We start from the raw sequence: 13,226 nt of genomic DNA on the forward strand, positions 1-13,226 counted from the left end.
AAAGTATAAGGCTCAGGTTGTGAGCCAGCACCGAAGGCAAGGAAACTACAAATGAAGTACATATATGTCGCAAGTCGTGAATGGGTTAAAGCTCAGCTGCAGTCCCCGAGACCAACCAGTACAACATGTAGGGAGCTGCGCTGTTCCAGCTTCCACATGTTGACATTCGGTTTCGCTAGAGCTGGTAAAAGCTGATGGGTGGGTTTAACGGGTGTAGGACCCCGATCTGATACAGAAGACCTATTCTAAAAGATAGGCCGATAGTATCTAAATAGTGGACAACTCCTTTAACATCTCATAAAAGATGAACATTCGGACCCCACCAGTTATCGGTGCAGAGATGTAATAGGAAGTTACCTGCTGAGTCTCATAGGGTTGGAAGGGTTCAGTGTTAACTTCATGATGAGAATATTCGATGTCTACCTGGAGAAAAGTAAAAACAATCATATTATTATACATACATACATACATACATACATAAACACACACTACTCACAAAAAGTTAGGGACATTTGGCTATCGGGTGAAATTTCAGGATGAACCTAAAACGCCCTGTAACCTTTTCAGGTGAACTTAATGTGACCGTCTCTAAAATTCTGAACGCCCATGTCCAACTGTTCAATGTCTCAGTTCTTTTTGCACACCTTGCTGTTCTCTAACAAGGAGCTTAATATCAACATTCACAACAGGTGTTTGATCCATAAATCAGACAATACATTTTGGGGTTCAATTAGAATTGGTATTAATGAGTCCTCCTCTTCATGCCGGTCACATTTTGACATCATGAGACCAAGACGACATCTAACAATTAGTCTTGAAGACCTCACCATTGTGAGCCTTTAAGCAGGATGTTCTCAGAAGGAAGCGGCCACTGAGCTTAGAGTCATCAGCAAGTTGAAACCGAGATCCAGAGACTGGAAGAGTCACAGAAAGGCAGAAAAGTGGACATCCTTTGGTCACATCTCACACTGATGACCGCTTTATTGTGATCTATGCCACACAATTTAAGGCACATTTAAGGGAGGTGAGAGACACCCAAGTGCCACACAAGACCATTCGAAACAGATTACATCTTTTTTTTTGCGTGTTACATGATCTACAAGGGTACCGGACCACATCACCAGGCACAGGCGTCATCACCTTGCATGGGTCAGGCAGCATCTACGCTGGGACAAGGGACCAGTGGGCCTCAGTGCTGTTCACTGATGAAAGTCCATTCATTTTGAGCAGAAATGATGACCACCAACATGTCAAGGAGAGCGCAATGCATCAGCCACGGTCATCACCAGGTGGGCCTTTGGTGGTGTTACAGTGTGGGCAGGTGGTCTGGTCAATACAGAACTGCCCTACACTTTGTGACAAGCCCCTACTACTTGAACAACATCATTCCTCCAGTCATGAACACCACAGGCCTCAGGTCTTCATGGATGACAGTGCTCCAGCTCATCATGGTCGCACAATAGCTGCTGAAGACCGAGGGGACCTCAAATGGAGGGGCCTGCACTTTTTCTCCGGGCCCGAATCCCATAGAAAACTTGTGGAATCAACTGAGTCGCCGTGTAGAGACTCGTAACTCTGTACCCCAGAATCTCAATGAACTGAGGGACACCTTCAAGAAGAATGGGATGCCATGTCTCCGCAAACAATACTTGCGAACAACGTGAGACGTCGTTGTCCAGCTATAATTGATGCTCAAGGCCACATCGCAAATTATTGAGACATTGACATATTTGGGGGGTTATACCACCACTGTTGTTGGCTTTTGTTCCATCATTCGCCATCAGCTCCATTGGACCTGATTTTTACAGAGGACAATGCGCATCTCCATTGCGTGCTTGTGCCGAAAAAAAAACAAAAAACGGATTGGTACCAGAATCTTTCCGGTAAGTATACTGAAACATTTTTTGTCTAGTTGCGTTATTATCAGGGCAGTGGAGTCGGTGAGCCAAACCTCCGACTCCGAATCCTCGATTTCCATGACTGACTCCAACTCCACCAAAATGGGCTCCACAGCCCTGGTTATTATATTTATCTGGTACCTTAGGTTTACTAACACGGCACTTATTACATGCTCGTGTCAGGTCTGTCAGCAGTTTGGCTGAGCATACTTACAGCCGCATTGATTTTAGTAATGGGGTACTATGAGTCATTTATAGGGGTGCAGGAATAGCCCTTGAGCTTTAACCGTTCTGCTCCTTTAAAGCAAATGTTTGCCCTAATTATAAAAAAATATATATGTATATATGTATATATATATATATATATATATATATATATATATATATATATATATATATATATATATATATAGCAAAGGTTTCATCCTCTTACCTGCACCGACACTATAGCAGTCTGTATATTTTTAGGCTGTGTTTCACTCTTGGATGAGACGATGTGATTGCTTTGGTCTGATTCTTCTGTATAGGATTTATCTTGGCTGAAATCACTATTAATCTCAGGAGCTGTAGCATCCTCATCATCATCATCACAATCATCTTCTATACTAGATGATCCAGATCCATTACTAGAAAAGCTACCTACTTCATCCAACTCTTCGTCTAGGACATGGTGGTCAAAAGAGTCAGTGTCAATCAGGTCCAACTCCGAATCGGATAACGTCCCGAGGCGAGCGTTGTTAAACGGTTCAGCGAATTTCTGATAATTTCGATCCAAGTCATTATAAAGGGCAGGACGCTCGCTACACTCGGTGGCACTGGAGTCACTGGACATATAATCCAGGTGGTCAGTAGCATAATAAGAGTCTATGTTATCACATACAAGGCTAGAATAGGAAGGCTTGAATTCCTCCGCTGTGGGATTTAGCAGATAATTCTCCCGGAATGCTGTGAACGCAAGATTGTAGTTAACGGACAGAGCAATCATGTCTTCTACTATGGTAAATTCGTAAGACTGCAAAAGAAAATTTTTAAGACCGCCGGCCGCTTCCACCATCCTGTGGGTTTCTTCCGGGAAATCTTTATATTGTCCTATCAGACGTTCATCGTCAGGTTTCAAAGGACCGTGCTCATCTAAAATCTGAGCGAAGTACCTGCAAGAAAAAGACAATGAGCTGAGTAGAGGTAACAAAGGAGAACGGACACTTTTCCAACCAAAGACGACAGGAAATCGGTCTGATGTTTCCTAAGCAGACGAGCCTGCACAACCCAGATCATCCACCAACCCATAAAAGAGGCATGCGAGCACTGGCTGCTCCAACTACCCAGAGAAAGCAAGTTCCCTTTAAAGGCATTTATATTTTTAGAACTTGAACAAGATAACAAAAAGGTTAGGGAGTCAGTTCAAGCAAACTATTCTGGGGGTAACAATTCATGAAAATGGCCATCAGCAGCTACAAAGAATACCAGAACCTATGGAGTGCTGTTCACTGCCTTTCATTGTACAGGAGGAGGAGGTGAGCTTTGATATCACCTATTGTGAATGGTGGATCCTGTGTTATCTACTGTATATAGAGGTGCTGTCAGTCATTGTACAGGAGGAGGAGGTGAGCTGTGACATCACCTATTGTGAATGGTGGATCCTGTGTTATCTACTGTATATAGAGGTGTTATCAGTCATTGTACAGGAGGAGGAGGTGAGCTGTGACATCATCTATTGTGAATGGTGGATCCCGTGTTATCTACTGTATATAGAGGTGTTATCAGTCATTGTACAGGAGGAGGAGGTGAGCTGTGACATCATCTATTGTGAATGGTGGATCCCGTGTTATCTACTGTATATAGAGGTGTTATCAGTCATTGTACAGGAGGAGGAGGTGAGCTGTGACATCACCTATTGTGAATGGTGGATCCTGTGTTATCTACTGTATATAGAGGTGATATCAGTCATTGTACAGGAGGACGAGGTGAGCTGTGACATCACCTATTGTGAATGGTGGATCCTGTGTTATCTACTGTATATAGAGGTGTTATCAGTCATTGTACAGGAGGAGGAGGTGAGCTGTGACATCACCTATTGTGAATGGTGGATCCTGTGTTATCTACTGTATATAGAGGCGTTATCAGTCATTGTAATTCTGCCTGTAATGATAATGTGATGACTGCGGAGAATAGAAAAAACCACAAACAGGAAATGTTATCCTATTAGTAGTCCCAGTGATCAGATTAAAAACTGATAAAAAAAAACATAAAAAGGGGGGAAAAATAGGGTCAGATATATCAATTTATTGGAGCTGGGTGAAAATGATGTGAGAACTGCAAGTCACAAAATTTAAGCGTCAAAATTATACGACTTTCCAATGCTTTTTACACAAGAATACATAAAAAGCTTTGATGAATTGGGACCATCGTCCGTCATTTTCTCATTAAATACTCCCTAGAAGGCCAAGCTACAAAGCCAATGTTAGCATTGGGATAAGAATAATGTATTAATTCCGGTCATTTTATGACCCGTTAACCCACATTTTCCACCAGTTTTTAATAGCTGGTATGATGTCCAACATTCACGGCAGACACCGACATGAGGGATTCCTGCTCTCCTACCTCTACGCAATATGTTTTCAGAAGTAGCAGCATAGGGGTCGTTATAAATCTGTACTGAGCAGGTCAGTGAATGAGGTCATTGGGTGGGAGAAGTGGCTCATAGGTGGAGAAAGAAGCATAATTTCTGATAAGATATATTAAAAAGTTTGCTGACAATTTAAACAACCCCACTTACTCATAGAGGGTTTCCCGGATAGGCTCCGTGGAATCAACTACCACCTCCTGGTCACTTTGGTCAAATAAAGCAAATTCATACAGAGCATCGAACTCGTCCAAGTCACCGCGTAGCGACTCGGGAACCAAAAACGGTTCATTGGGATCCAAAAGGCTTCTGGAAAATAAAAAATAAAAATACAGTTATAAGATTTTACAATAACCTAAGATGGTGACGGGCAGAAATGATTTGAAAATCCGACTTCCAAGAAAATAACGACAGACATTGTAGAAACCCATACGGACTGGACACAGTACAGGGGACAGACTCACAAGGTGTTTTCTTCAGTAAAAATATCCTCGTCCTGTGATCTAGTGCTGACGGCTCCTGACAACTTGTACATGGGCTGAAAAGCAAAATGGAAGAGAGGGAAATAGATTTTAAACTGAACATTGATAGAAATTATTTTTACGGAAAGCTGAAGCTGTGCTAATAAAAAAAGCTTCCAATCCCCGGCTTTTTCCCTAGTCTATTAACCCGCACTGACATCAGGACGTACTTCTCTGGAGTACAGGTGATGGTGGTGATGGGTCAGGACCCTTCTCTTCCTCTGAGTATTGATGTTTCTAAAGTTTCTTTTATCAAACAATCCATAAAAAAGACAGATGACATCAGAGTTCAATTTTTTCATGGCTTCATAGACTTGCATTTGCGAGTTTGATCAGATATACTCACTGTTTTATCAGCAGGTTATTATCACTACCGGCCTAGTAGCCCTCCATATTTGTGAGCTCTGTATAACGATCCCCCACAACTCTGATTGGCAGCTTTCTGCCTCTGCACAGTGTACACAGAAAGCTGCCAAACAGCGGTGGGGTTATACAGGCCTCAGCATTCAGAGAGCTGCTAGATCTGCAGCAAATAACCCTGATTTTAGCAAAACTGCAGCAAGCAGCCCAGTAAGTGATGCAGTGCTGGAATCAGGGTCTCTCTCTACATAATCCTGCTCTCAGATTGGGTAACTAATAAACCTAGCGACATATTCCCTTTAAGAAAAGGATTTCTGCTCCACACAGCCAGTTAATCAGAACTGTGATCAAGACGTGAAGAAGAGACATGGATGACGCCAGTGATCAGTAAGTATAGGAAGATAACGAGGATATGACAATGCAATATATGAGCAGTCATGGATGAAAATAACAGAGAAATTTACCTTTACTGCTTGATTCCGTTTCTTTTTTTTGTGTTTAGTCTTAAGGTTCATACATATATTCTATCGGAAAGAGAAGGAGTTGTAAGCTTGCAATCCACAGTCGTGGGAATATTACGGTAAATATAGAGGACAGTACATCATCATACTAGTATATTACACCGAGGTACTATGCATTCAGTGAGGTTCTCACACGCTGATATATTGGTAAATATAGTTATTTATTTTGATTACATGCTATTTGACATCCCTCGGTCAGACCTGTACATGAGCTTACAGCCGAGGCAGAAATATAGGTGTAGTATCGGAGCATTACACACATACACAAAATACACATACAGAGCTTTTTATTTCGCACCTTATCTTGTATTGTGTCATAATTTAAAGATTGTGGTGAAGAGCAGTCAATAGATCAAAAGTGGCGAAAGTTTCTGTAAAACTATAAGGCAGAGATGGGTCTATTCTGAATTCTAGATGATCAACCTGTTATTTTAGTGTCTGTTTTAAACTTACCACAATCACACCTATCCTGAAAAACAGAAACCATCCCTGGACCAGACCTCTACATCCACCTATCGACCCAGATCACTGTTCCAGTGCACTCCAAACTCCTGGAACATGAACAGACCCTGCCCTCTCCTGGATCTCCTCCTGCCATCACAGACCCTGCCCTATCCTGGATCTCCTCCTGCCATCACAGACCCTGCCCTCTCCTGGATCTTCTCCTGCCATCACAGACCCTGCCCTCTCCTGGATCTCCTCCTGCCATCACAGACCCTGCCCTCTCCTGGATCTCCTCCTGCCATCACAGACCCTGCCCTCTCCTGGATCTCCTCCTGCCATTACAGACTCTGCCCTCTCCTGGATCTCCTCCTGCCATTACAGACTCTGCGCTCTCCTGGATCTCCTCCTGCCATCACAGACCCTGCCCTATCCTGGATCTCCTCCTGCCATCACAGACCCTGCCCTCTCCTGGATCTCCTCCTGCCATCACAGACCCTGCCCTCTCCTGGATCTTCTCCTGCCATCACAGACCCTGCCCTCTCCTGGATCTCCTCCTGCCATCACAGACCCTGCCCTCTCCTGGATCTCCTCCTGCCATTACAGACTCTGCCCTCTCCTGGATCTCCTCCTGCCATTACAGACTCTGCGCTCTCCTGGATCTCCTCCTGCCATCACAGACCCTGCCCTATCCTGGATCTCCTCCTGCCATCACAGACCCTGCCCTCTCCTGGATCTCCTCCTGCCATCACAGACCCTGCCCTCTCCTGGATCTCCTCCTGCCATCACAGACCCTGCCCTCTCCTGGATCTCCTCCTGCCATCACAGACCCTGCCCTCTCCTGGATCTCCTCCTGCCATCACAGACCCTGCCCTCTCCTGGATCTCCTCCTGCCATTACAGACTCTGCCCTCTCCTGGATCTCCTCCTGCCATCACAGACCCTGCCCTATCCTGGATCTCCTCCTGCCATCACAGACCCTGCCCTCTCCTGGATCTCCTCCTGCCATTACAGACTCTGCCCTCTCCTGGATCTCCTCCTGCCATCACAGACCCTGCCCTCTCCTGGATCTCCTCCTGCCATCACAGACCCTGCCCTCTCCTGGATCTCCTCCTGCCATTACAGACTCTGCCCTCTCCTGGATCTCCTCCTGCCATTACAGACTCTGCGCTCTCCTGGATCTCCTCCTGCCATCACAGACCCTGCCCTCTCCTGGATCTCCTCCTGCCATCACAGACCCTGCCCTCTCCTGGATCTCCTCCTGCCATTACAGACTCTGCCCTCTCCTGGATCTCCTCCTGCCATCACAGACCCTGCCCTCTCCTGGATCTCCTCCTGCCATCACAGACCCTGCCCTCTCCTGGATCTCCTCCTGCCATCACAGACCCTGCCCTCTCCTGGATCTCCTCCTGCCATCACAGACCCTGCCCTCTCCTGGATCTCCTCCTGCCATTACAGACTCTGCCCTCTCCTGGATCTCCTCCTGCCATCACAGACCCTGCCCTATCCTGGATCTCCTCCTGCCATCACAGACCCTGCCCTCTCCTGGATCTCCTCCTGCCATCACAGACCCTGCCCTATCCTGGATCTCCTCCTGCCATCACAGACCCTGCCCTCTCCTGGATCTCCTCCTGCCATCACAGACCCTGCCCTCTCCTGGATCTCCTCCTGCCATTACAGACTCTGCCCTCTCCTGGATCTCCTCCTGCCATCACAGACCCTGCCCTCTCCTGGATCTCCTCCTGCCATTACAGACTCTGCCCTCTCCTGGATCTCCTCCTGCCATCACAGACCCTGCCCTCTCCTGGATCTCCTCCTGCCATCACAGACCCTGCCCTCTCCTGGATCTCCTCCTGCCATCACAGACCCTGCCCTCTCCTGGATCTCCTCCTGCCATCACAGACCCTGCCCTCTCCTGGATCTCCTCCTGCCATTACAGACTCTGCCCTCTCCTGGATCTCCTCCTGCCATCACAGACCCTGCCCTATCCTGGATCTCCTCCTGCCATCACAGACCCTGCCCTCTCCTGGATCTCCTCCTGCCATCACAGACCCTGCCCTCTCCTGGATCTCCTCCTGCCATCACAGACCCTGCCCTCTCCTGGATCTCCTCCTGCCATTACAGACTCTGCCCTCTCCTGGATCTCCTCCTGCCATCACAGACCCTGCCCTCTCCTGGATCTCCTCCTGCCATCACAGACCCTGCCCTCTCCTGGATCTCCTCCTGCCATCACAGACCCTGCCCTCTCCTGGATCTCCTCCTGCCATTACAGACTCTGCCCTCTCCTGGATCTCCTCCTGCCATCACAGACCCTGCCCTATCCTGGATCTCCTCCTGCCATCACAGACCCTGCCCTCTCCTGGATCTCCTCCTGCCATCACAGACCCTGCCCTCTCCTGGATCTCCTCCTGCCATCACAGACCCTGCCCTCTCCTGGATCTCCTCCTGCCATCACAGACCCTGCCCTATCCTGGATCTCCTCCTGCCATCACAGACCCTGCCCTCTCCTGGATCTCCTCCTGCCATCACAGACCCTGCCCTCTCCTGGATCTCCTCCTGCCATTACAGACTCTGCCCTCTCCTGGATCTCCTCCTGCCATTACAGACTCTGCCCTCTCCTGGATCTCCTCCTGCCATCACAGACCCTGCCCTCTCCTGGATCTCCTCCTGCCATCACAGACCCTGCCCTATCCTGGATCTCCTCCTGCCATCACAGACCCTGCCCTATCCTGGATCTCCTCCTGTCATCACAGACCCTGCCCTCTCCTGGATCTCCTCCTGCCATCACAGACCCTGCCCTCTCCTGGATCTCCTCCTGCCATCACAGACTCTGCCCTCTCCTGGATCTCCTCCTGCCATCACAGACCCTGCCCTCTCCTGGATCTCCTCCTGCCATCACAGACCCTGCCCTCTCCTGGATCTCCTCCTGCCATCACAGACCCTGCCCTCCCCTGGATCTCCTCCTGCCATTACAGACTCTGCCTTCTCCTGGATCTCCTCCTGCCATTACAGACTCTGCCCTCTCCTGGATCTCCTCCTGCCATCACAGACCCTGCCCTATCCTGGATCTCCTCCTGCCATCACAGACCCTGCCCTCTCCTGGATCTCCTCCTGCCATCACAGACCCTGCCCTCTTCTGGATCTTCTCTTAATATCACAGACCCTGCCCTGTTCTGGATCTTCTCTTAATATCACAGACCCTGCCCTCTTCTGGATCTTCTCTTAATATCACAGACCCTGCCCTGTTCTGGATCTTCTCTTAATATCATAGACCCTGCCCTCTTCTGGATCTTCTCTTGCCATCACAGACCCTGCCCCCTTCTGGATCTCCTCTTGCCATCACAGACCCTGCTTTCTCCTGGATCTTATCTTAATATCACAGACCCTGCCCTCTCCTGGATCTTCTCTTAACATCATAGACCCTGCCCTCTTCTGGATCTTCTCTTGCCATCACAGACCCTGCCCCCTTCTGGATCTCCTCTTGCCATCACAGACCCTGCTTTCTCCTGGATCTTATCTTAATATCACAGACCCTGCCCTCTCCTGGATCTTCTCTTAATATCATAGACCCTGCCCTCTTCTGGATCTTCTCTTAATATCACAGACCCGGCCCTCTTGTGGATCTCCTCTTGCCATCACAGACCCTGCTCTCTCCTGGATCTCCTCTTGCCATCACAGACCATACCCTCTCCTGGATCTCCTCTTGCCATCGCAGACCCTGCCCTCTTCTGGATCTCCTCTTAATATCACAGACCTTGCCCTCTCCTGGATCTCCTCCTGCCATCACAGACCCAGCCCTCTCCTGTATATTTTTTTACAATCACAGACCCTGCCCTCTTCCTGTATATTATTTTACCATCACAGACTCTGCCCTCTCCTGGATCTCCTCTTGCCATCACAGACCCTGCCCTCTCCTGGATCTTCTCTTGCCATCACAGACCCTGCCCTCTTCTGGATCTTCTCTTGTCAGCACAGAGTCTGCCCTCTCCTGGATCTTCTCTCGCCATAACAGACCCTGCCCTGTTCTGGATCTTCTCTTAATATCATAGACCCTGCCCTCTTCTGGATCTTCTCTTGCCATTACAGACCCTGCCCCCTTCTGGATCTCCTCTTGCCATCACAGACCCTGCTTTCTCCTGGATCTTATCTTAATATCACAGACCCTGCCCTCTCCTGGATCTTCTCTTAACATCATAGACCCTGCCCTCTTCTGGATCTTCTCTTGCCATCACAGACCCTGCTTTCTCCTGGATCTTATCTTAATATCACAGACCCTGCCCTCTTCTGGATCTTCTCTTAATATCACAGACCCGGCCCTCTTGTGGATCTCCTCTTGCCATCACAGACTCTGCCCTCTCCTGGACCTCCTCTTGCCATCACAGACCCTGCCCTGTTCTGGATCTTCTCTTGCCATCACAGACCCTGACCTCTTCTGGATCTTCTCTTGCCATCACAGACCCTGCTCTCTCCTGGATCTCCTCTTGCCATCACAGACCCTGCTCTCTCCTGGATCTCCTCTTGCCATCACAGACCATACCCTCTCCTGGATCTCCTCTTGCCATCGCAGACCCTGCTCTCTTCTGGATCTCCTCTTAATATCACAGACCTTGCCCTCTCCTGGATCTCCTCCTGCCATCACAGACCCAGCCCTCTCCTGTATATTTTTTTACAATCACAGACCCTGCCCTCTTCCTGTATATTATTTTACCATCACAGACTCTGCCCTCTCCTGGATCTCCTCTTGCCATCACAGACCCTGCCCTCTCCTGGATCTTCTCTTGCCATCACAGACCCTGCCCTCTTCTGGATCTTCTCTTGTCAGCACAGAGTCTGCCCTCTCCTGGATCTCCTCTTGCAATCATAGACCATGCCCTCTCCTGGATCTCCTCCTGCCATCACAGACCTTGCCCACTCCTGGATCTCCTCCTGCCATCACAGACCCTGCCCTATCCTGGATCTCCTCCTGCCATCACAGACCCTGCCCTCTCCTGGATCTCCTCCTGCAATCACAGACCCTGCCCTCTCCTGGATCTCCTCCTGCCATCACAGACCCTGCCCTCTCCTGGATCTCCTCCTGTCATCACAGACTCTGCCCTCTCCTGGATCTCCTCCTGTCATCACAGACTCTGCCCTCTCCTGGATCTCCTCCTGCCATCACAGACTCTGCCCTCTCCTGGATCTCCTCCTGCCATCACAGACTCTGCCCTCTCCTGGATCTCCTCCTGCCATTACAGACTCTGCCCTCTCCTGGATCTCCTCCTGCCATCACAGACCCTGCCCTCTTCTGGATGTTCTCTTAATATCACAGACCCTGCCCTCTCCTGGATCTCCTCCTGCCATCACTGACCCTGCCCACTCCTGGATCTCCTCTTAATATCACAGACCCTGCCCTCTTCTGGATCTTCTCTTAATATCACAGTCCCTACCCTCTCCTTGATCTCCTCTTGCCATCACAGACCCTAACCTCTCCTCATACCTCACTATCTTCACATTGCTAAACATGGCAAACCAGAAGATCGGCGGGAACAGCTAATCACCAGCATCTCAAGCTGGGTATGAAGGGATCTGCTCAGTAATAATTACAGGTAATGATGAGCATGCTCGTTACTCGCGTTTGCATCAGGTGCTCAGGTACGTACCCAGTATCACGGGTGCTCGAGTGAAATGTTCGCATCCCCACAAGTTTCGCGGCTGTTGCACAGTCACAAAACATGCGAGGATTGCCTGAAATACACGGGCAATCCCTACATGTTTCGTGGGTGTGTAACATTCGGGCGTGAGGACGCAAACATTTCACTAGATCACACGCGATACTGGGTACGTACCCGAGCACCTGATGCAAACTCTAATAACGAGCATGCTCGCTCATCACTAATTACAGGGCTTCAAAATCAAAAGAACAAACAAGTGACCAACTTACATTGTACTTTTCAAAGGATTGCGTGGGAATTTGACCCCGTGGTATATCTGTAAGAAAGGTGTTACAAACATACATTAGTCGGGGATATCCGTACTGATAAAATGATTGTAAAAAAAATAACTGATGAAAATATATAAAGTGGAAACATATTGTCGGAGTTGGATATCCATTTTAGGCAACACCACAGTCCTCGTGTCTGTGCATTACACCTCTCTCCGGTTTCAATAATCCATATTTTATATAAAGCGGAGGACCTGTTGGCAGCTTCCATTAACAGGGGTGACCTAACGATAAGCTCATCGCTGTGAATCTACATCCTGACAGACTAAGTATTTACTCTCATTTTTTTTTTTAAATCACTTTTATAGGGTTATTCTCATTTCAGCAATGACCCTGGTGATCCGGCCCCGGGATCTCCCCTTCTCCCCAATGATTGGGACTGCAGCGCTGCATGCTTGTCACAGTTTTTTTCTGCATGTTAGCGCTCACAATCACCCAGCCGTGCAGCTGACCCTATTCACTGGAGGTATGCTGCAGAGGGCGTAACGAAACAACCCTGTATAGATAGAAGAAAAACACTGTGTGGGGCCTATTTACAATCGGTCGGACCCCGGGTGATTATTAACCCCTTAGTGACAGAGCCAATTTGGTACTTAATGACCGAGCCAATTTTTACAATTCTGACCAGTGTCACTTTATGAGGTTATAACTCTGGAACGCTTTATCGGATCCCGCTGATTCTGAGATTGTTTTTTCGTGACATGTTGTACTTCAAGTTAGTGGTAACATTTCTTCGATATTACTTGCGATTATTTATGAAAAAAATGGAAATATGGCGAAAATTTTTAAAATTTTGCAATTTTCAAACTTTGTATTTTTATGCCCTTAAATCAGAGAGATATGTCACAAAAAAATAGTTAATAAATAACATTTCTCACATGTC

At 48.0% G+C, this 13,226-nt stretch overlaps 1 protein-coding gene across 3 annotated transcripts in view; it reads right to left on the reverse strand.

The window, feature by feature from the left end:
* TTC3 (tetratricopeptide repeat domain 3) overlaps positions 1 to 13,226 on the reverse strand; it is a 210,500-nt gene that overhangs the window by 29,936 nt on the left and 167,338 nt on the right. For all 3 annotated transcript variants that reach the window (XM_077293880.1, XM_077293881.1, XM_077293882.1), the window contains 6 exons: positions 12,284 to 12,330; positions 5,867 to 5,926; positions 4,986 to 5,059; positions 4,675 to 4,830; positions 2,332 to 3,049; positions 358 to 423 (listed from right to left, as the gene is read on the reverse strand). In XM_077293880.1, the coding sequence (XP_077149995.1) occupies positions 358 to 423; positions 2,332 to 3,049; positions 4,675 to 4,830; positions 4,986 to 5,059; positions 5,867 to 5,926; positions 12,284 to 12,330 (1,121 nt within the window). The remainder of the gene's footprint in view (positions 1 to 357; positions 424 to 2,331; positions 3,050 to 4,674; positions 4,831 to 4,985; positions 5,060 to 5,866; positions 5,927 to 12,283; positions 12,331 to 13,226) is intronic.

The sequence above is a fragment of the Ranitomeya variabilis genome, chromosome 3 (genome assembly GCF_051348905.1).
Source record: "Ranitomeya variabilis isolate aRanVar5 chromosome 3, aRanVar5.hap1, whole genome shotgun sequence".
Lineage (NCBI taxonomy): Eukaryota > Metazoa > Chordata > Amphibia > Anura > Dendrobatidae > Ranitomeya > Ranitomeya variabilis.